The sequence below is a fragment of the Terrapene carolina genome, unplaced genomic scaffold (assembly GCF_002925995.2).
Source record: "Terrapene carolina triunguis isolate 2854851 unplaced genomic scaffold, T_m_triunguis-2.0 Scaffold35022, whole genome shotgun sequence".
NCBI classification, from domain to species: domain Eukaryota; kingdom Metazoa; phylum Chordata; order Testudines; family Emydidae; genus Terrapene; species Terrapene triunguis.
This window is the reverse complement of record NW_020699373.1, coordinates 935,743-960,832: the sequence shown is the minus strand read 5'-3', so window position 1 is coordinate 960,832 and position 25,090 is coordinate 935,743. Positions and strand designations below refer to the sequence as shown.

Here is a 25,090-nt window from a genome sequence, read left to right as displayed (position 1 = left end):
CAAACAAGAAAATACAGAAGTGCAAAGATGTATACTATTTTAACAAATAATTCGAAGTTCAAGAAATGGTTCATTTCTCATTAAGTTAGGGCCAACTTTCTGACAGGGCAAAAGTTTGAATTCATTTTTATTTTTATCAATTCAGGCACTGATCCCTATTTGGTTGTTGGTAGAAAAGTAGACTTCTAGTTATCACATGCCAAATTGACATTGTTCTATCTGGGAATCATTAATACAGCTTGCAGGTTGTTTTAATCAGAATAAAAATTTGCCAAATAACATGTTAGCTGATATTTGCTCATTTTGTGTGGGAACACAAAATATTCAGCAGCTCAATATTACAAAAAGATGATGTCTTCCTATGTGTTTGAACAAAGCCTAACATATTTTGGCCCCATTACTAACAGTAATAACAAAATTCAATTATAATTTTAAGTGAAAATGGTTCTATTAGAAAATAGTAAGTTGCATCAAAACATCATTGCAGTTTAGTTCAGACTTAGTTGAAATGGCTGGAGAAACCATTAAAGATGATGGGATGTCAAGTTTCCTAGTCACTAGAAAATAGACTAAGAAAAAAGTGGCATGGCTGTGTAGCTCCACATTTAATAATAAAGACACTATTATTAGCTATCACTTAAATATTTCAGATACGGAGAGGATTGGGCAAAAACTCAGAGACAAATTTGAATGAAAAACTTATGTAAATGATAAAGCAGATACAAGTTTTAATTTTTTTTTTAATCAATCTACAAAAGCAATAAAGTTCTTTCTTACCCTGGACCTTTCCTCCAGTTTTGTCATCATGACCACAGTTGCACCCCGTTGTTCCCACATCATTCTCCAGAAATCTCCAAAGGTTTCTGGGAGAGCCCCTTGTGTTGCTATGTAAGCATTCTGCTTTCTGTAACCATCTATGTAGTTGGCATTGACATAGTCACTTCCAGGTATGCCTGCAAAGCAGGAAGAATGAATACATTTGAGAAGTCAGATCACATCAGACACTATTCCTGAGACATTCTGTTACAAAGGTGAGCACGGGTCTCTCCATACGTTTTAATGAGTATATTTGATACTTGATAAACAAACAATATAATCACATTGTGATGTCAATTGGCATGGAAGAAGTGTTTAGATAGGGGCAGATTCTTGCCTTGGCATCAAACTTAAGTTAGAGAACCTCTTTTTTGCTTAGATTGCAGAAGCCAACTAGAATATATGCTTGTATTTATTCCAGACAGTTTTGGCATCTTTCTGTGAAAGTGGTGATCAATCAGTCAATAAAATGTGTCAAAAGAGACAAATGGGCTCTCAAACTCCAGCTGTCTCTTGTCCCCACATTTCCTCTCCTCTCTCCAATGCAACCTATCACTTGATATTGTTTTCCTACAAAATTTGATTTGCAAAAGAGAGAAAAAGCAAGCAAAACTACTATACAAAATAAACTCTCTAAATTTATGAGGAAATCATCATCAGCTGCACAAAGCTCAAATGGACAAATTGCCTGTGCATGACTTTTGGGGCTTGTATGGGCAGAATGGTCTACAATAACCTCACTAATGTGGCCTGCTATGCTTCATGACCTATATAGGCATTTTGGCCAGTGACCACATGCAGTTTGTTGATTCAGTGGCCATGCTGGACTGCCCAGAAACTCCCTGGCACAGTGTCAGGAAAAGACCAACTGTGGAGCACTGCTCCATTTTTTTGCAAGGGGTACAGAGGTGGTTCTGTTGCATTTCAGATCTTGTGTATCCTTCCTGGGGGGAGGACAAGATTTCTTCACCCAAAGGAAAATTATAGGCTCCCATGGTTTCATTCTTTACATTTTTTAATATGGGAAAGGTGCTGATAGTTTCAGACTACTATGATTGCTGTTTGTACTTCTCCCCATAATTGGATTGCAGTAGCTAAGTATTGGCCTTCTTTTAGGAAAAAGAATATGGAAACCAAGTGCAAAAAAATCATGGAACGTACTATAACATATGTGTATGAAGTAAGCACCTTCACAAACCTGAATAAAAATTAAATACATATGTAACAAGGTGGAAGGTCTAAGACCCTGCAGTCCTGTTCTGTTGAGTCACCCTAGGCGTAGGTACTAAAACTCTTTATTGAGATTCAGAGGTATTGCTGTCAAGTCATGCAGGCATGAGGGTCCAATGGGCTCCATTAAAGGGGTTAGCATATCTCTTTGAGCAGAGCAAAAAACTGAGATAGCACAGAGGAAGTCCCAGAGGTATTGTAACAATTGGGCCTCCATTTTAACTTAATCGTGAGCCCAAGTGTAAGAAGTGAGTGAAAGGTCATAAAATACCGCAATAACCTAGAATAATAAATATTGATGGAAAAAAGGTGCAAAATGGAGTCAGAAAGACTGAATTAGTCCAAACAAAAAGGCCTACCTGATATAATTCAAGGGGCGTATAAAGACCATGCCGATAAACAAGAGAAGCGTGGGACCGGAAATCAATGGCCCAGAATTGTTGGACAATATAATGAAAGGATGGGCTATTTCACCCATTGCTCTCTTATGGGGGTTCTTAAAAGAAAATACTTGGGGGAGAAAAACACGCTATCAACTACTTCGGATGGGGAGACAGGTGGACCAGAAGGAGTAAGCTTCACCACTGCGGCTGACACATCCTCCGTCTCCTAGGATCCACTGTGACACTGCTGGCCCTTTGTCATCCTGGTCCTGAAAGAAGTCCTGACCAGACGTGGTCAGAGAGAGGGACCCAGATGACATCTGCCACCACTACCGGCTTTGATTAAATCCTGAACCTCACTTGGGAACTATGAAACTTTGATTCCTGCTGTCACCCCCCCCCCATTTGTGTGTCCTTTTCATTCCCCACCTTATTTCTTCTCTGTCCTATCTCTCTTTTTTGCCTTTCTGTTTAATAAGAGACTGGCTTAGCTGGCCAAGGCTGTATACTTTGCAACAGTGCTGTAAGACTGTGACCAACGAGGCAGCTAAAAGCAATGCCCTACATAGCCCAATGTTGGTACCAGTTTGCTATGTCTTGCAGTGGTTGATAAGACCATGCACATGCTGTGGCTGCATATTTCTGCAGTAAGGTTGCAAGTGAGAATCTACACCAGAGGGAGAAGCTGCATTTTCTACCTTTGCTGTTCTTCTCTCTACTTTCTTGTGTGTGTATATCTGTCTTCTACAAAATGGGATCAGACTTTAACAACAGCAGCTCCAGCATATCTCAACTAACTCTTTTTCTCAAAAGTTATTACTATCTTTAATACCAGCTAAAAACTGTTAGGGGGAGGAGAAAACTCTCTCTCCAGCTAAAGGGAAAGAGAACAAGGAGCGTTGTTAAACTAAAAGACTTACTCAATACTTTACTTTTCAAACACTTTAGCTCTTTTTCCTTCTTTTTAAGAAAAGATTAAAGAATTTTTAATGTGTGTTTACCATAGAACTAAGATGGCTGACATCTCTGTATACCAAACCCCGAACCTTGTTTACAACTGTTTAATGTTGTGCAATGACAGGGTTATGTTAACACATTTGACTCTTTGGGCCCATTTCTTCCATCAAAATTGATATAACAGAGGGAAACCAGATACTGAGGTAATGGGTGTGGTTTAAAACACAGGTAGACAAACACCCTAGTGACTGTAGACAAACACCCTAGTGCTCTGGGAGGAAATGTAGTTTCAAAGGTGTGTTTTGTTATTGTTTTGAGTTGCCAGTGAAGCCAAACTCTAAGGGCTCAATTCTGCACCCACTGAAGTCAAAGGCTCCCATTAACTCCAAAGATGTCATATCAGGATTTAACTCTGGGACAGTGTGCTCTTCTGAAGACTGTTTAGGGACTCAGCATATTCATACCATACTTACAGTGTCATTACCAGAGAGACAACGTGGGTGAGGTAATATTTTTATTGGACCAATTTCTATTGGTGTGAGAGAGTTGGTGTCATTACTGTTTTCTAATTGATGACTTTGAGATCCTAGTGAGACTGGGATTTGGAGCAGCTGCTTTTCCTCTATTTTTTTCATTTTTGTGTGGAAAACTATTGTATTTTTGGAAATGTTGGCTGGAACATATCAAATTGTGCATCCGAATAGAATAGTATGAAAGTAGAGCTAAGAGTCTTCTGAGTCAATTTTCTTTTGGCAGGAATTACCGGTTTATGTTTTTATAATTATGCTAGATAATACTTAATCCTGCCTTGAGAGCAGAGGACTAGATTAGAAGACCTATTATCGTCCCTTCCAGTCCTACGAGTCTATGATTCTATGTCAAACTACTAGATACACAGCTATCAGCGGCACTAACTTTCTAATCTGCCAGCGGGTGCTCAATTCCCCGGTTCTGCGTCAGGCCCCGCCCCCACTCCATTCCTTCCCCGGCCCCCCTGCCTTTCCTCCCACTCCACCCCTTCCCGCCCCCGCTCCACCTCTTCCAACAACAACTAGCTCTTATATAGCGCTTTGCCATCACTAGATCTCAAAGCGCTTTACAAAGTATCTATTTATGAAGAATCTTCCAATCTATACTTCAGGATCAGCGTCATCAAATCTAAATCTTCTTATTTATAACTTCATTTATAACTGAGCCTCTCTCTTTCCAAAACTCACGTCACACCCACCAACAGGCACATGTGTGCCCCTGTCCCTCCACAGCTATCCTAAGAAGCGGTTAGGTAAATTAGACAGACTATTCTGAAATAAATGGGAAATCTGAATGTACAGTGGAGTAAATCTCATTATCAAATCTTTCCTTTTGCTACTTATAGAGATTTTTTTAATGTACCTATTTTTTTCATTTCAGCACCCAATTAGCATTGAATAAGGTTACTGACCTCTTACAATGAGACTAATTAAAATCCAATATAATCTGGAAAAGACTATAAAACTATGGATTATATGTTAGGATAGTCGTAGTTTGGCCAGTAAAACTAGCCTTGGAGGCTCAAGGAAGCGATATAGATTTTTTTTTTAACCTGTGTAAATAGCATTTGGTTTAACTGCAACTATAATTTCAATTTGGCTTTATATATGTGTGTGTGTGTGTGTGTGTGTGTGTGTGTGTGTGTGTGTTTATGTGCATGCACACATGTAGGAGGAAAGTGCTGACTAAATATCTCAGGACAGGAAAAGACCTCTAACTTCAGAGCTGAAGAGAGAACAAGCAGCATTCCCAGATCTAGAAGCACCCAGGGTCACAGGAAGGCCTACTGACTATGCCTTAGGGCACGTCTTCACTACCCGCCGGATCGGCGGATAGCAATCGATCTATTGGGGATTGACTTATCGTGTCTAGTGAAGACGCGATAAAATCGATCCCCGATGGCTCTGCTGTCGACTCCGGAAATCCACCGCGGCAAGAGGCGGAAGCGGAGTCGACGGCGGCGCGGCAGCGGTCGACTGGCCGCCGTCCTCACAGCCAGGTAAGTCGACCTAAAATACGCAATTTCAGTTACGCTATTTATGTAGCTGAAGTTGTGTATCTTAGGTTGACCCCCCCTCCCCCCCGTAGTGTAGACCTAGCTTTAGAGCTCGTTGAAAAAAAATTGCCACACTTTTTTCCCCCCTACCAAAACAAAAAATTTCCTGAGAAAATTTCTGCTTTCATCAATTTTTTTTCAGGTTTTTGATTAAAACTGAACATTTTTTAGTGTTAAAAGCTGTTTGGTATTTAGTTTTTCCATGAAAACCTGAAAAAACATTAAAAATGGGGAAAACGATCATTTTATTTGAAATTTTCTATATGAAATAAGACAGTTTTCCTGACTAGCTTTACTATGCATTGAAATGCCTCAGATGGGGTCAGAACTGGCATAGAATGATCCCCTCAGCTGTTTATTTTACAGTGCTCACCATAACACTAAAAGGCACAATAAACTGGGTGGGGATGTAGGGAGGAAAGGGAAAAGATGAGATTTCTCCCCTAACTTCTTACTGTCCTGATGGTGTCCATCCTAAATATAGATGCAAGATTCACTTGTGGCGTATTTCCCTGTCCCCACCAATTTCTTTATTGTGGTTGCACCTCTTGGCTAGCAGCTTTTCTTTCACAGTGATGATTCTCTTCTCTTTCCTTTGTCCTCAGTAATTTTTTTGTTGACTGCTCTTGGTTGTTTTCAGGATAATGGGTCATTTTCTTGATGCTCACTTACTTCATCACAGACATTGTAAAAAGTCATGTGTCTTGAAGATCACATCATGTGACTCCTGGTTATTTTCCCTAGTAAGTTTATGCTGTGTGCATGCCTGAAAATCATCAATTCCATTTACAAAGGATGGGACTTGGGGTTCAAAAGGCTCTCTCTGATTTGATTAGACACGTTTTCACGTTTCCTTGAATGTGGAAATCTGAGTTAATGATTTAGAAAATACATCTGCTGGGGACAATGTCACATTTTCTTCCTTTATCAAGATAATAAAAAAAAACATCTTCACAAAGCAGATGAGAAGAAGCATGAGGTCAACATGAGAAATCTATACCTACTGGGTATTATTAATGAAGAAACTGAATCAGGCTGGTAAGGAACATTTTCTGAATAAATTAGAATTACATTATGATGTCTGCTATCACACTTTGAAGCATATGTTGTTATAAATAAAAAAACCCACTATATTTGTAAAGTGATCTTCTGGGATGGTTGGCCTCTGGAGACAACAGTACACAACTCACCCTGAAGATTATCAGCAAGAGGGAATACTGCAAACTCTACAGCAAACATTGCACTAATACTCCTTGAATCCAATGCTAACTGTACCGCTAAAGAACCAAAACAAAATTAAAAAAAAAAATGTTCCAGAATGGCTGCAATTTTAATATTTAAAATTGTCTGAACAAGGGATATTCCCAGACTAGATACCCACTCAACCCAGGAAAGAAATCAAGAGAGAAGCAGAGTTAACCTGTAAGAGTATTTGCAGAGGGGCTTTTGCCGGGCAAAGAGAAGGTGGAACATACCACAGAACCGGCACTCTCACATGCATCCCCGTTTACTGGTGGAAAGGGCTCTGTGCTACACTTCCTCATGGAGACTGGACTCCATGGAATTTGTAAGGGGGGGCTCCCTTGGACATGAATGGGCAAACCCTTTCTCTGCAACATTTTCCTCTCCCAAAGCAGATGATATGTGAGCAGTTATCTTCACTAGAATTCTTGAAGTGAATTCTGCTTCAAGAAGTACTAAATTAATGCATCTGCACTCTTGTCTGTGAAGAAGGCTGTGTGCAGTGATGTGTTTCAAGGGAGGGGAGTGCAGAGAGGCCAACACTAAGCAGGATTGGTTTTCCCTGCTCAGATTGTGGGGATTCGTAGGGTTCACGCTATTCAATCCACTTATTCCTCCGCCAATCCCAATGAACACCACTCCCACTCTCCCTTGTTACCTCAACACATGCCATTACCACCGCCATGACTCACACTCTCTCCTAGACACCCCTACAACTACACTGACTTACTCTCCCAATCATCTTTTCTCAGACACACATCAATTACATTCAAAATGAGCTCCAAAAAACTCATTTCACTCACTCTCCCAGTCAACCCCTATCCCTACATAAGGCATACACTACACCCTTGCTCAGCCACTTCCCACAACACACCAACCAATTCCTTCAGGACATGGGCCTTCTCATATTATTCTCCGGCAAGTGTCTAGTGCAATGTTTGTGCTACATAAATAATAAATAGTAATAACTTGTAAACTGAGAGAAAGTGAAATGCTCATTGCAGGGGGAGATACATGTACAGTAACACCATGTCATTTTATAGTCACTTTTCTGACCATAACCACACTCCGAGCTGAGAAAACTGGACAACACTGTGTCATATCTAATAGCATAAAAACAATCAAATGCCAGCCAGTTTGATTGTACTATGAAGAAATCCTGCAAACCTTTGTTAGTTGCCATAGCTTAAAGGCATCTTACCCACAAGCACAGAGGCAACTGCCATCATTACTTAAATTTGGGTGTAACAGTCCGAGATCAGTATTTTTTGAATGCCTGCTTTCTGTAAATGTGTGGGTCAGGAAAGAGACAATGGGCTAAATTCTGTTCTTAGTTACACCTCTCTGAAGCTGGAGGAACACATCAGTGTTATTCCTGATTTATGCCAGTGTAACTGGGCACAGAATCTGGCCTGATCGCTTCAGCATCATTCCCCTAGAAGTTGTACCAGTGATGGTGTCCCAATTCCTGCCCGAGAGCTCAGTTGAAGAATGAGTTTCCAGATGGTGCAGAACAATTCTCTCATACCCCTTTTCTAGTAGCCTGTCTCTCTATGGGAAGGAGTGACCAAAGTCTGCAAGTTCCTTCCTTAGCATGGAGATCTAGCTCTGTGGTGGCAACATTAGATGAATGGTTGAGCACAAAAGACCTTGGCTTCTCAGGAGAATAAAGCAGACAGATTTTATATACATAGAGCGTAAAAACTAGTGAAACAAAAATACCCCAATAACACAATTGAGATACACAGAGATAAAAACAAACAGTCTCTCTGTGGTTACTGACTTAATATTCGATTGTTTTCATGAAATAAAATGAGAGTTGAACAAGCAGCAATTTTCTCTGTGTACACAGGTTAAGAGATACAAGTCCCACATAATGGGGCTGGTAATGCAGACCTTAGCATTATTTCTTTGATTCCCTGAAGAAAGTTGTCATCTTAAATAGATTTAATTAGACTTTACATTTTATTCACAGACTGAAATCACATCATGAAATTGTTTCAAGTCTTTACAAAGGCTAAGTACTGCACAGTCTTTCTATTTAAGACAAATTAAACCATAAACCTTTGTTTCTGTGAGGCTTCTCTAAAGGATGTGCTGTTAAGTATAAAAAAAGAGTCTGAAGTAATAGGATTAAACTCTGTCATGCTTGTAAACAATTAACTTGAGATAATGTAATGATGAATAGAAAATGCTGATGAAGCTGTACTATCCGCTTAAATCAATGACTAATGTTTTGAACTATGTCAGGATGAAATGAACTAAAACAGCTATTGGATGCAAATCAAAAATGTTGTTTCTGAGAAAGTTCTCTTGTAACAAGATACATATTGGTAAGGAGATTACCAAACTCAAACGGCGCCATGGAATAAATACCATGTAGTATTTAGAGCTCATTGAAAAAAGAGCAGTATTCAGCAAAGACACTTTTAATAATACTGATAAAAATGAAGAAATTTCACTAGGGGACAGGAAAATATAATATATTGCAAAGTAGTTTAAGGAACAAAGGGAAGAGGAGAAACTGAGGTGGAGGAGAAGATGGATTGTTGGCATGGGAAGGTACATGGGTTGGGGCTGAGAATGGGCTGATGGGACTAGAAGAGTACAGGAAAGAAATGAATGGAAAGGAGAGGAGATATAGGAGTTCCCAGGGCAGAAGGCAATAGAGAGAGAGAAAACTTTGGAGAAGATAACAGAACATGAGAAGGGAACAGAAGCAGGATGATTGAACAGATGGAACAAGGAAAAGGACCATGGAATGGAGACAAGGGGAGAAAGTGAAAAGGGAACAGAACAGAAAAAGATGGAAAGACCTAGATCTAGAAGTAGGATCTAGGAGTCAGTGGTATGGGGGATGTGAGGTTAGGAATAAGCAATAAGGAAGGGGGAAGATGCAGAGAGACAGAAAATTATCTCTAGGAAAGAAAGCCAGGGCAGACAAGCAAGGAAAGAAGGTTGAGAAAAGTGGAGGTAGGGGCCAAAGAAAAACAAAAAAAGTTACTGTCACTTTCAAATTTTCTAAATTGGTCAACAGAAAGACTCTAGGCAAGGAAGTGGCTGGAAGGGTAGAAAGAGATAAAACACAGAGAGCCACAGCTAATAACAGCACAATGCCACAAGTATGACAACAATGCATTCTGATGACGGTGTCATATTGACACAATATTGCAAAACAAGTATTGAAGTGCAATGTGAGGACATCAGACTGATAATTGTGTGGCTCTCTGAAACTCAATTTATCCATAAAGCAGTTCTCTAGCTCTTCCAGGGTGAGTAAAGATATAAAGTACAGCACTAGGACGTATATTAAAGGAATTCCTGAATGGAAGTAAATATTAATGTTAATACCTAGATGACATACTATAAATTCATAGTGTTCCTATTAGCTATGAACTAAAATACTGCTTCAGACAAAAACATTTTCAGTTTAATTTTTTTAAAGCAAAATAATTTGGTGGGAAAACAATTTTACTACCAGAATTTACATTAAACAACTAAGGACCAAATCCTTCACCTCTGTGCAAAAACCAAGCCCATGGACATTTTGCAAGGGCTCTCCAGAGGGACATGTGGGGATACACGTGTGGGGGAATGGATGGACTTATCTCCTCTTGGTCTTGGAGTACCAGTAAAGCAACTGTGTCTGCGCTAGCATGGCCTCCCAGCTCTGGTAGCATCTGCAACCCTAACATATTTCTTCACTGAGCGGTTTTGGGTTGTAAGCGGATCCACAGTCCATGTTGTTTACTCTCTCAAAATTCCCTTCAGCTTTGCTGTTGAGACAGCCACTCAAATCTAGAGACAGCCATTCAGCCTGCCCTCTCTACACCCTGTTATCCTCATTATGCACTGGTTTTTCTGTGTCTCAGGCACGTTGCTTGCGGATGGGAAGGGACAGGAAATCACCCTAAACATTTGGTTTTGTTTTATGAACAGAACATAATACAACTGCAGTGTGACAGAGAGCATGAGTAACCAGATTGCAGTACACCGCAGTTGCCCTTAACTGTTCAGTAAGTATTTAACAATATAAATTTGTCATAATACCTTCTACAGCTAAAGATCATGACCTAAATAGTGAATGCCAATTTAGTGGTAACTGGTGACTCAATATAAAATAAGAATATTAGCAGTTTCTTGCCTTTTTTTTCCCTAAGATTTTTCTTATATGCACAGATTTATTCCAATGCCCAATCTAATTTTAAAGGTGCTAAACTGCCCAACAGAAATAATCAAGCAGTTGTGATATGATAGATATTATTTACACTTGATTTTTTTCAATTGCTAGTATTATGCAAATCCAAACACAGATCACAGATTTTTAGTCTTAGATGCCTCCGAACAAGAACTGGAAGCCTTTTTGTACATGCATTTGAAAAATATTTTATTTCCCACTATTTTTAAACCCTCTTTTAAAGTTTAAAATGAATTTTCTATTTGTGCTAACTTTATCTGTTTGTGCTTAACAAATATGGGGCAAATTTCTACTCTCAGATTTACACAGATCCATACGTCAGATCTCATTTCTGATCTTCTGTTCCCTTCTAGTACTATAGAGCTTCACCTTCTTCTCTCCGTGCATGTGTCCCTCCCAGACACATCCAAAAACAGCACAATATCAGAGATGAGATTCAACTTGCACACCGGAGCAGAATTCTGCCAAATGAAATTTTCCTCAGACAGAAATTGAAATGAACATAACCAACTTGGGTTTACCTCCTAACATGGCATTTAATGAAAAAAAAATTAAAATATTGCAAATTCAAAACCATTATCCGTTTACACAATATTCAGTGTTGACTGTGGAACTCATTGCCAAAGAAAGTTGTTGAATCCATGAACTTAGAAAGATTCAAAAAAGGGACTGGATGTTTGAAGGTATAACAAGAATACAACAGCTAATGCTAATAAAACTTTTGGAAGAGATCTTTAACCCCACGATTTAGGCCTTAAGTCAATTTTTAACTTTTAGAGATGAGGGAAGCAGATTATCCCACATCTGTCTACAGCTGGGTTCTTAAATCTTCCTCTGAAGCATCTGGTCCTGGCCACTGTCAGAGACAGGATACTGGACTAGATGGATCTTGGATCCACTTCAGTCTGGCAATTTCTATGTTCTTTGTTTGTGCAACAGCATGAATAACAAAGCTATCACAGTTGTGCAAATAGTGCTTGTTTAGGCACTGGACTAGGACTCGGGAGATCTGAGTTAGATCCCTGGCTCTCCCTTTGTGATCTTGGGCACATAACTCAATCTCTCTGTACTTCAGTTCTTCACAGGAATGATAAACTCATTAATGTTTGTGAGGTCCTCAAACATTACAGAGGTGGGGGTCACCATACCTTGATAGATTGTTAAGTACTACAGTTGCAAAAAACAAAACACACGTCTGACTGAGACGTTCTAAGCACCTGATGTTATTATTTGGGGATGGGGTGCTTTTTTGTAGCTGGATAGATTTCTCAATAGAGAATTTTAGAAAGAACACAGGACTGGATCCAAAACCCATTGACATTAATGGGAGTCTTTCAATTGACCTCAGTGAGCTTTGGATGAGGCCCATAGGTATTTAAAATAGTGAACAATGATTCTCATGAGGTTATAACAAATGCAATATAGTCCAGCCGCTGGGCCTGACCTATGTGGCTAGTGCCACTCTGAAACATATTCCTGTAACAATATAAAAGCATTCATTTCCATGGCAGCTTGAAAACAAATGCAGCTGTCAAATGAAATACTAGGTAGCCTATGTATTTTCCAACCAGGAATGTTTATTTTTATTTATAGACTGACAAAACAGTGTAATGAAGTATTGACGCTTGAAAAAGAAACACTTATTAAACAATGTTAAGCCAGTATATTAAATTTAGCAAGTTAGATACATAAAAGAACTCAGACATATATCAATAGAAAATCTCTTCAGAAACCAGGAGTTAAATCGTTAACATATTGCTTATTTCAAGTCACGTCATTTTAACACAAGCAAACATTTCAATTTATGTTGCTTTGGTTGTCGTAAATTGAGGTCTGAAAAGTTTATAAAGGTAGGTAAATCACCAGGTTGAGTCAAAAAGCTATGTGTGTGTGTAAGCCTATCACTGATATTTTATATGGCTATAATTATGTTTTATGCACTTAGGATCAATTGCATTTTTAAAGAGTTAGTCACTTTAACCTCCTCAGGTTATTTATGCCATTAAAAAGGGAAATCAAACATTACAGTTAGCATTTATGTTTTCTCAATCCCTTTAAGTATTTCTTTACCAGGTAGAATCCTTTTCTGCAAATACTACACTTGCAAAAGTATTATTTAGAACTTTTCTTTTATTCTCATAATTTTTATTTTAAAAAGTTAGTCTACTGGGTAATTTGATTAACCTTGTTTAACTGAGTGTTATTTCTATGGGTTTTTTTTTCTTTTTCACATTTTGATCACATCTTCAAAACATGTTAATTTCCAGGGTCACTTGTTAAGGGGAATCTGGCAGGCCTTTTCAAACCCAGTCATCTCTTAATTCACTTATGAGTCAACAAATGGATTTATTTGAAATTAAATGCTCTTCTCTTTTGACAGTTACTCAACTCTCTTCCCAGCCAACATACAGTGACAAATTATTTTCCTTGCTTTAGAACTAGTTTACTTGTGACTTTAAATGTACTTTGGAGAAAATGGTAAACAATTCAGAAGAGCATCACTGCACAGTGGTTTGGTTTTTGTTTGGCTGGTTTTTATACTATTTACCTATCCTCTCTTTATGAAGTTGTTGTTGTTTTGTGTGCTGAACTACAACAAAGCAACAGCATGAGAATCTAACCAACAACAGAGACAACTCTAATTTTAGTAAACTCGTTGGTGTTCAGCTAGATATTTCTATAAAGTAATATGAGGAAATGTAACTGACACCACTGAAAAATTTAGTCAATACCAGTTAAATGAGCTCCATAGGTGGAACAAATGTAAGATGATTATTATATGCAAATTTTTCAAGGCAATCATTTAAATTTTCTAATATACTTGAGAAACTGTGTCTGTGTTATCAAAGCGTACAATATGCAGCTGCAATAAATTAGGCAAAGAGGGAAAGCTCAACCAGTGGAATTGTGTTTTCCTTCACCGAGCATTTACTTGGCTGTGCATAGCATATTAGAGAATTGATTACACCTATAAATACCGTCACTACTATATCCCATGTCTGCAGGCTTGGAGTAGCCAAAGATAAGGTGTTCACAATGTAGATTAAAACACTGCACAATTTAACATATAGAATGTTAAGAATGAAGCAACTATGTCTTTGCATACAAGATACAAGGACTGAAAGTCCTCTATAATTTTAAAGCCAATTCAATATACAAGATCTATCAAAGCTTACTAAAGGCAATTTTTATTTTCATTTAAATGGTCCCACTTAAATATGTAATCAATTATATTACTGACATCACTAATACATGGTGGCCAGCTGTGTAGAATAAACTGAAAATCTGCCTTAATTCCAAGAAGCAGCTTGGGTAGGTAGTGAGAGGTAGCCAGTGGAAAAAATCTTCTGATGGATAATCTTTACTCCTGTTGTTTTAGCACTTGGGAAACTAGACAAACTGTATAGAGCCCATCATCTTGGATAGCCTAGTTCACTCACCACAGGGAAGCACACTACATGATCAGATCTTTGCAAAACTGTCTGTCAAAGATAGCTACAACTAAAACCTTGTCATTTATACTACCATGTCCATCTACAGGCAACGACATTTGAGTTTCCAGTAACACAAGTACCTGAAATTCAGTTGTTGTCTGTCAGTGACTTCCAAAAAAATGTGTTTAGTTCACAAGTAAAAAGTTGGGTTTTCTAACTGCCAGTTCTGCATACTCAGTCTGAGACGAGAAAGCCAAGCTCTGTTCTTTCTGGCTCGTGTGTTATCAGCATCACTAAAGATTTGGCAAATGAAAATGAGTTATCCATTATACTGATAATGGGAGAGCCAGACAAGAAACCATCTCACACTCCCTAATAGTTGTGCTGTTAGGAGTAAAAAAGTAGCGACAATTTTTTGTCAAAAAAGTAAGTAGATAAGACTTGGCATACACACAAGGAGCAGATGTGTTGAGTAAGAAGTTTCCCTCTTGCTATATATGACCTTGTCTAGCTTTTAATGCTTCGTGTTATTGAATTACTGCAAATGAACACTGAAAAAGGATGATTATTACATGAATTTAATGCTATTAATTTAATTGACAAGAAGTGGTAAAATTATTACATTAGCATTTAATATTTAATGAGTTTAAATTGTTAAATAGCTCCTTACCTTCTATTGCTGAAAGTAGAACACGAGAATGGTCATATGCAATTACATTTGCATATCTATTCTTTGGTTTGTTTACTTCCAGGTTAGAATGCTCCCATGTGAACTGCTGGCCAGGGTCAATTGACTTTAAAAAAAAAGAAAAGAAAAATAATTAGCTTAAAACCACAAAAACATGAATAGTACAGCCAGCAAACAGTACACTCCCAGTTTTACTTTTGCTTTATAAAAAGTCCACACAGCCAGAGATTATTCATATATCACTGCATGACACAAAGCATTTAGCCACAGCCTAAAAAGTACTGCACTCCATCATACTGACGCCTATTGACAGTTACATTTGGGCATCTTCCTTATATAGCCTCTCATTTGTTCTTATATGAAAGAGAAAAACAGGAGAAGCTCTATTTCTACATGGAAGGAGGGACAGAGAGTATGAAATAATATGGACACATCAAAATGGAAATATCATCTAGGGATAGCTAATCATGCTTTCTGAGATTTTAGCCATGTTTTGAATTGTAAACTATAGAAATACATTTTATTTATTCATTAGTTTTCAAATCACATACGGACTAAAAAAAGATTCTGATAGGTTTCAGCTCCACCTGTGTTTTGCAAACATTTTTGCATATATACTAGATTATGATTTAGAAAGAAATGGAATTTAAAAATTATTAATTACTTGTATCATGGTAGCACCCAAAGGCACCAGCTGAGACTGGGGACCCCTTTGTGTTAGGTCCTGTATAATACACATATTGGGGGCCATAAGGGAATATGGTAGTAGAAACAGATTCTTACTCTCAAAATATCTTATAAGCTTATAGATAGTTATACAGCATGCCTGAAGATAAGAAAAATGTCGAACTGATTCTATTTTAACTAGAACAACTGTGGAAAGATAAGTCGGGAACACTGGAGTAAGTCAATAATATACTGTACTGTAATCTCTCTTGGTTATATAGGTATCATTCATATATCTACATTCAAGATATTTGTCATCTCTCACTGTAGTTAATGAGAATGAGAGAAATATTGATGCCCTCTATATATTTTATTGTCAAAAAGGTGAAGTTCAGCTAGACAGTAAAACACAAAGCTGCATGGAAACTGTTGTAAAAGCTTCTTAGCTGCCCTGAAGAGCTACTGAACACGTTACAATTGTCGTCAGTCTAGGGCAGATCCTTGAATTCACTTTGTTGTAAAACCCAACCTGTTTACTGACACTAACTTCTACACTAGTAATTAAGAGCAAGAATTTTAAAGGTATATAAACATCAAAAGATAGATGACTACTGGGAATTTGGAGTTAGACACCTCTGTGCTTCTGAAAACCCCACTAGGCACTATCTGCATCTTTAGTGCCTAAATATCATTAAAAATTTGGCCCTTCTACAGTTTTGAGATGAATAATGCTGGAATTAGGGTTGAATAAGTATCTAGAGATCAATGAAACAATTAAGGCAACTATCATTTATTCTCCTGGATGATACTAGAAAGAAAATTTTATCTAGTTACAACAAAAGAGCCAAGAAATACTGCAATATGTAAAAGAAATGTAGGGGTTAAACTACAATCGCTGCATGTGAAGACTTAACACTGCATTAGGATTTAAGACTTAAAACCAATTAACTCTGAGCTAAGTAATTATTATGATCCAGAAATTACAGATGTCATTGAGAAGGGGCCAAACTCATGAAGATTTCTAGTTACACAAGTTTAACTTTTTATGCTGTAAGCTATTCTAAGGAGCTACTGATCCTGCAGACGTTTAGCACCTTCTTCAGAAATTATTACTCCCCTCTAACCCTTATTTAATTGTTTCCCTTAAGCTATGGTTCAACTAGAGATGTGTCAAACTGCCCAAATTAAATTAGAGTAATTAGACTGAATCTACCAGTTCAAGGATACTGTTAATCCTTTCTCATCTAATTTTTTTTCATCTGGATACTTTATTCATAACATGACACCGTCTACAGTGCCATTGGGGGGGGGGGGGGAAAGAATTCTCTTGATTCCTCTTCAAAAACTGTAGCCTGTTGCATCACACTGCATCCTGTCATGTTGGGTTACAATGCAACATAATGAAAACTGAGGTTAAAAGATGAGGCTGACTCCATGTGTGATATATCCCAAACTTACACCAGTTTCTTATAGATCAAGTATCAATTAAAGAGAAGCAGTGCCTTGTCCTATCTGAACTATCTTTGACTTTGACTTTCCCATTAGTATCTATAATTCAGTTAGATTAAATTCTTGGTTCTAAGAAGTGTATCTAGCATAAACGAGCTTGTCAGAGTGAAAACAGAAATTTTAGGAAATAAACTTGACTGGGGAGAGTAGAAGAACAACAGTATAATTTAAAAAATGTCAGTGTTAATTCAAACCTGTATAATTTATTACATCTCCAATCTAGATAAATAAAAGGTCAGGAAATCCAAGTGTTATTGACTAGCAAATAATAGATTACTTATTACTGCTTACCTGAACGGACTTGGCACAGAAAAAACAACTGGTATAAAGGAAACCCTTGTTCACTGGAATTCCAATTCTTCAAGGGAAATTCAGCCCTCTCAACTATCAACACCCACCACTCTTTCTGGAGGCTATGAAATAGATGCTATGAAAAGCATTCTCTGTTCCCTCTGTGACACTACCCGGGGCAGTTGTTATATGGTATAGAGCAACTGATATGGTTAATATTTACAGAGGTTTCTCGGCACTACTATGCTCTTATGTTTTGGAGGCAACTCTCCCCTGAATGATTCGTGAACTAATTCCATTCCCCACAGGGAATAACCTTAAAAGGGCAGCTACTGGCAGTAAAAAGAAGGTAGTCCACCCATCAATGGTATGAAGTATTCCAAACAAACAGGGGACTCTCTTCATTCCATCAACCATGTTGGCAAGATAGCTAGGGAATGACATACCAAACAAATAAACTGGGCCCTTCAAATATATTCCCCAACCATGATCATAAAGGGGAATATATCTATAGTTTTCTGACCATTGAATGGAAAGGGCAAAAACGTTTAGTGACCTACGTGCTATGGTCCATATGAAGAAGAAAGGTCTGTTTTAGGAGCTTTCAAACTGCTTGTTGGAGCTGCAACTTGATGGCATTGAAAATAATGTAGGTTATGTACTAGGCTTACTGCTTTGCTGCTTGTCTTGAAGCTTAAGGTCAGCACCTCTCTATGGCTTTGCCTTGAGTTACTGTAGATGCACTCCATCCAGTGGAGGTTTTTTCAACCTCAAGATCAACCTAGAGGTGACTAGCTCTCCATCATTAATGCCCATAAGAAATTACTCATCACATGTGTCTGGCAGGGGACAGTTTGATTTTGTTCTACTGGAGCACAGCTGCTATGAGAAATACAACCGCCTATATTTTGAAGGCAGGTTTAGTAAGACAGGAAGTAGGCTGATACAAAGTTAAATCTCAGAAACAACAAGTTTTTGGTTATTTTGTCCAGAGAATTGTGGCAATGGAAAGAGATTTTAAAAGAACATATTTTACAAGCACACTTCTTTTAAAGTAGCCTACTAACCACATATGTTTTCACAGAACCCAGTGGTATACTAGCTAACTAAATTCTGAATAGGTACAAATGTTTTCCTGTTTTTAAAAAGCTTTTATATAGGTTGGGGAGCAGTCAATGCCATCAGCTTTGCTTGAGAGGCTCTGCAGATCACACAGAGATAATGACAAGACACAATGAATTTCCTTAGTTTAGATGTATATTTTACATTTGATGATAAACAAATGGGCAAATATAAATAATGGCTAGATTGTAGTTTTATTGCCTGCCCTGTGTAAGGAGTGGCACATAGCTAGGAACTATGATTCCATCCATGGCTTCCACCGTGTTCCATGGCAGAAGTTACACAATACTAGCAGTAGCTTACTACCCACCTCCCACCACCTGCTCAGCTGTACTGGCTGGTGCACTGGGAGACAGAATCTAGATTCCATGCCCATCTGAATGGGAGAGAGGTACCTAGTGGGTGTACTGAACCTGCTTATCCCTACCTGACTGGACCCCAGATCCTGTAAGGATATGCAGGAGTGTTGGGTTGGGTTGCCTTACTCTCCCTTTCTCACCTATGTGGCCACACTCACTGGTCTATGATTTGGCTCTTAAAAATCCTGCCGAGCCAAGTTGTAAGTTAAGATCCTGATGTCCGGATGAACTGGACAGCACTCATGTCAGGGTGTGTGTCCAAAGATGATTTAAAGTTTCCCTCTCTATTGGCTGGATCCTGATGCTAACTCTGTGCATGGTTGGCAGAGTGCTCTTAGTTGTGCAAATGACCACATGAAGCTGAAACTGCAGTAGGAGATCTGACCAGAGTAGAGTGTCTCAGCTACACTTTCCTTCTTCTGGACAGCTTTTCTTGTTATGCTGGCAGCAGGGATGTGGAATGAGATCAGAAGCCCCATACCAACTCTACACCACCAGAGAATCACCTTTGTACTAAGGATGAGCTTCTCTGTGCTGGTTACAACAACCTTGGGCCTAGTTTCTGCTGGCAATGCAATGCAAACTGGTCATTGCCAATGGAAAATCTATTTTTTTTTTTTTTACACAGAAAATATTTTTATATAAGGGATACTTTTAAATAAATCAACCTGCTCTGTCTGGGCTTATTCCTTGGATTATTATTTTTGTTTGGTGAGTCTAAAGAATGCCTGAACTTCATGTTTAGCAATCAAATGGAAGATGTAGTTGAAGCACTAAACAGAAACAATCTTTAAAAACATACAATTACTGTATAGTATTGTCCTGACAAAAGGAAGGAAGTTTGGAGCCACAATACTTTTCTTTCACGCACGAAAGCTCATGCTCCTGTACGTCTGTTAGTCTATAAGGTGCCACAGGACTCTTTGCTGCTTTTACACATCCAGACTAACACGGCTACCCCTTTGATACAATACTTTTCTTAGTTGACACAAGGAATCTGGGACCTGATTCTCTCTTTCTCTATACCTCGTGTAGTGATTTACGCCAATGCAAAGTGAGAGTAATACTCTTCTATTCTGATTTGGCAGCATTTTGCTGTCTCTTTGCATTGGTCTGGATGACTACACAAGGTGCAGGGCAAAGGATAATCAGGCCCCGGGGTCTTAACAGTACATCTGTCCCACAAGAGATTTTCTATCCTGCAGAGTGAATTCTATGAATATTAATAAGTTTCTGTAAAATACGAACACTCCCTTCCTGCAGGTCACATAGCATATTAATATTCCAAGACTGTACCCTTTGTACTAAATCACATACAAGGTGTGGTGAGTTAGGAATGGAGGTCAGTCTTCTCACTCATTTCCACTGGCCACTGTCAATTTGCCTGGAACATTATTATAATACTAGCATACAAGGGAGTGGAGAAGAAATCCTCTTTGCAGGCTGCCTGTAGAAGAAGTTGTCTGACAAGCTTAGAGTCTCTCTAAATTGCTACTTATTGTTATTCTTTATTATCTGTATTTCAGTAGCACCTAAAGGTCCTAATCTGGATAGGGAATCCATAGTGCCAGTTACTGTAGAAACAAATAAAAGGACACAGTTCCTGCCATGAAGAACTCACATGCTCAGTGTCAATGGATGAGGTCCTCACAGAACACAGACTAAAATTCACCCCTTCCTGCAGCTTTGGCTGTATTCTGCAGCCCTAGGAATGTGAGGTAAGTAACAAAGACAAGAGGCAGGACCACACCACAAAAAGTTCATCCAAACTTCTCCTCAGACTAGTTTAGTTCCAGGGCTTCTCCTTCTCTCTTGCTTTCTCAAGCCCCAATTTAGGATAGTGCAAAAGGACCTGCCAAATTTAAAGGAATACTTGAATCCCATTGCTCATGCTGACAGCTAAGCACATGCTTAAGTGCTTTCCTGAACAGGGCTCTTTTAATGAATCAGGGTTTAACTTCAGAGACTGACTCATTCTTTTCTCTTCCTGAGTCACTTCTAATATGATCCACTTTGTTTGGCTACAAGGGAGAGTTAGTAGAATAGCTCAGAACCTTCATGTAGGAACCTTAAACCAGCAACTTATCACATCTAGATATTAGCAGTTACAGTTTCAAATGGATTTTTGAATGACTTGTAACTAAAATTTGACCAATTTTCTTCTAACGTTGCGGACGGAATCTTCTTTGACTTCAGAGTAAATCGTGCAATTGTCAAGCCAAAACTATTTTCACAGCCAAAGTTTTAAGAGGCTAAAAACAGAGCTCACGATAGAGTCTGGTAGGTCCAACTGTGGAGCTAAGCTTGAATGCACAATAACTTTAGACAGACAGACCGACCGACCGATCGATAGATGAATGACAACATAGCATCCAACTGAATGTCAGTGAGTCTCTAAGGCATATTCTTCTAGAATATTACAAGATTACTTTCTGTCATTTGGAGAGGATGTTAGGTAGATGGGTAAAGCATGTGTGTTTTTACCTCAGAGTAAAAAGATTCATTAGTCAGTGGGTGGAGAAAGTGTAATATATTCCTCAGCATAAAACGATCCAGGACTTTTCTGGGACTTCCAGGACAAAACCCAAGAGAAAACATGGGATTTATTAGCTGAGTGTCCTTCAACCCATTGATGTCAGACAGCAATGCAGAATAATTGTGAGCTATTTTTTTTCTGTTTTGAATTGACCAATACAGTGATTTGTCTCTCCAACTGAGCCACTTTTGTGTGACTTAATTATGAACAGGACCTTAACAAATGAAAGTTTTAGTGAGGAGTGAGAGGTGGAAGAGGCAAAATTCATGCCCCTCCCCCCTTCTTTTAAGATTTTGTGACTTGTGAGGAAAAAATGCATAAGGTTTTACTTTTCCCCAGAGCATAAAAAGCTTTATTTTCTAGCATGTATTTTATTAACTCCCTATTTTATTTATGATCTGCAACCTATAGGCTGACACAGCACTAGTTTTGTTTATTTTTAGGGGCTCCACATTCCCCAGTAATTAATAAAGCATTCCATTGTCATGGCTTGGTCTTCCACAGCCCACACCATGTCACCAGCTGCAGAGAGAAATTCTTCTGTGTCTCAATAACTCAAGTCACAATCTGCTTTTAAAGATCCTGGTTTAGTACTATCTCAGCTACCCCACAACAGCATATTTCATCCCCTGGGAGAAGATGGGCAGTGAAATTTTGGTTCAGTTGCTTCTGATTCTTTATCTCTGTTGCTATTTAATTGATCAAAAATGAAGACAGGCAAGATGGACAGCAGTGTTTCTTGTGTTTGTTTTTTGCCAGATAAAGTTATATTTTTGCAGTACATGTTTCCCCATATCGTCTGATTAGGAATTTGTCAACACATTTTGACTTAGAAAAGGGCTATCAATTTGCAAAATCACTGTTCTCAGAGAGACAATTTTTGTCTTTCTGTTTTTGAAGAAATGAAGGAGCTTGATGCATCGTGTTTGTACCTTACACCTCCTGGTTTTCCACATTAAAAAAAATAATAAAATTTCTTATTCTATTAGATGGCAAAAAACCCTAATATAAACATAAAACTCGACCAAGTGATTTTCAGCTCATAGTTCTAATATCAAGATAATCATTGTCAGTTCAAGATAAAAAGAAACAGTTTACAAATATGTCTCAGGATGTGGGTTCTGAACTTTAAGTAAATAAATACATTTAATTAATTGATCAGATGTGGAGTTGGGCATGCCCACTTTATTTGTGATTGGCCAGTCAGATTTAGTAGCTCAATGTATTTAGTCTTTTGCGTGGCTCACATGCAAATAGAAGCTTGCTATTCAGCACGTCACCGGCTCAGAATGAAGTAATGATGTATTGTATTGGCTCTACTCATCTAATTGCAGGAGACACACTGTCCGATCTTTTTTGGCTGTACCTATGGTGCAAAAGTACACTGGAAATTACTTTAAAATCTAAGATGTCACTTATATTTTTCTTTTCATACTTGACAAGTAAACTAGAAAGCAGCAGAGTAAACTGACAAACATTACTAGTTTTGAGACTAAATTATAGGATTCCTCCCCCACCCTGCTTTCCTTCCCTCCCCCCAGAAGGTTTTCTCTCTCTCTCTTTTTCTCTCTCTCATTCTAAATGGCAACTCTTTTAAAAATGTTAATACGTAACAAGTTTGAAATATTTTTGGACACTTGATTGCATTTGGAGGACATTGATAGGAATGTGCATGGATTCTTTACTTGTTCATTGTAAAAAAGGAGTTCAGCATTTTATTATGCCTAATGATAATGGGAATTTATAAACTATTAAATAACACTTAATGTATAAAGCTTATCTTCAACCGTTCAATTCCTTCCTCCCCCCCCCCCCCCCTCCCTCCCCAATGCTTAAGTGATCTAAAGCTGCTTAACAATATGAAAAAAATCAAACAACAGATGTCATTGTCGGCCATTCACCAGTTGTATAGCAGGATGTGTTCATCACTGCAACATATTATACTCCCTGTGCACTTCTTTATGATGAAGGGCCAGATGGCTTAATCCATTGATTAATATTTAGCTCTGCATATGGATATAGTTAACACAATTTCTGTCAAATCCAGGTAAATAGACCTAAACTGTAATTTACTTTTCCCTTCGAATTCCCCGCCCCTCAGTTGCCCCACCTGCTTCCAAAAAGAATTGTTTTGGAGAGAGAAAGCTAATCTACATTTCTTGGGACTGAACAGCCATGCGGGAACAAAGGGTGAGTAGTATTGGCAGACATCTCAGAAGTGCGAAAGACCAATAACTCATGAATAACAAGTCGGCACTAACCGTTTTAATGAGTGCTCTAATGGTTTAATGGATGGCACTTTAATAGGATTTCTAGTAGATTCATTTGGAAAGCTTGTCTTCAATAAAGCTGTCATTAACAAAGAACTGCATATCTTCACAGCATTGCTGTGTAGTACTGAGGCTTTGTACACATGAAATAACGATATCTGTAATACTGTTATTACCATCCCATGCTTTGACTAATCTTTTAGCTATTGTGTTATAAATGGTTGTCTGCTGGAAATGGGTCTGCTCTGTTATTGTGAAAAGACTTGGGAGTGTTTACAACAGTGATGCACCATCCACTAAACCAGTTTGTCACTGGAAGCTGGTATAATGGAAAGCGGCTGTTGGTATCATTTTAAACTGGGAAAACAAAACCTGCTTATGGTGCTGCTTGTGAAGTAATCCACTAAGCTACTTATAAGGGGGCAAATCCTGCTCCCCCATCAGTGAGAGCTCTCCTTACAACACATTGTGGTGCAGTTCTGCTGAGTGGGTGAACAGTGACAGGATGCCAGACCTCCTGGAGGAAGTTCACACACGTCCAGGTGCCATGGAGCTGTGCTCCACTCAGGCTCTCTATGCCACCAAATCAGGAGAGGGGCAAGACTGGGGGATTTGTGACTCTTTCGAGCCTACAGGGTTAAGGGGCAACCAGGAGCTTCATGGCTGTCTCCCTGCAGAATTTCACAGCACACAGCTTGGGTGCTGTATACTGGAATGACATTAAATCATCAAAAGCACAAAGGGTGGGAGAGAAACTAATGATTAAAGAACAAAATATGGAAAGAATGGTGAAAAACAGAAGTCTCAATACATGTCAAAACAGACAGACTATGCAAAATTACACAAAGTAGTCAACTGCCCATAAAAATGAACAATTTGACCTCTTTCAACAATGTCAGTGATTGAAATGAGAAATTCATATAATATCTGATGAATCTATAATAAGATGCTAATATATTATGCAGGAAACTTGCTAATAGAATGAGATTTACATACTGCATTAGCAAAACATGAATGCTAAATGCACAAACATTAATACCTTATCATGGCAACTTGCCAATGGAATTAGATTTTCCTAACACATTGGGGTTGCACATTAAATAGTAAAGGCTGCTATTGTTGAGAGACTTGGGGCCTGACACCTCCATTCTCTTGCACACACAATGCAAATTTGGGTTACACGAGGAATGCAGGGCTGGGTCCAAAATGCACAGCTGGACACTGAACAGTCACGTTGATGAATTCCTACTGAATGTCTTCAAGCATTACACCAAATCTCTTAGCAATACATTATCAAGAAAAA

At 38.5% G+C, this 25,090-nt stretch overlaps 1 protein-coding gene across 1 annotated transcript in view; it reads right to left on the bottom strand.

The window, feature by feature from the left end:
- LOC113405291 (receptor-type tyrosine-protein phosphatase delta) overlaps positions 1 to 25,090 on the bottom strand; it is a 173,087-nt gene that overhangs the window by 53,763 nt on the left and 94,234 nt on the right. The window contains exons 16-17 of the mRNA XM_029914316.1: positions 15,017 to 15,140; positions 778 to 953 (exon numbers count right to left, since the gene is read on the bottom strand). Of these exons, the coding sequence (XP_029770176.1) occupies positions 778 to 953; positions 15,017 to 15,140 (300 nt within the window). The remainder of the gene's footprint in view (positions 1 to 777; positions 954 to 15,016; positions 15,141 to 25,090) is intronic.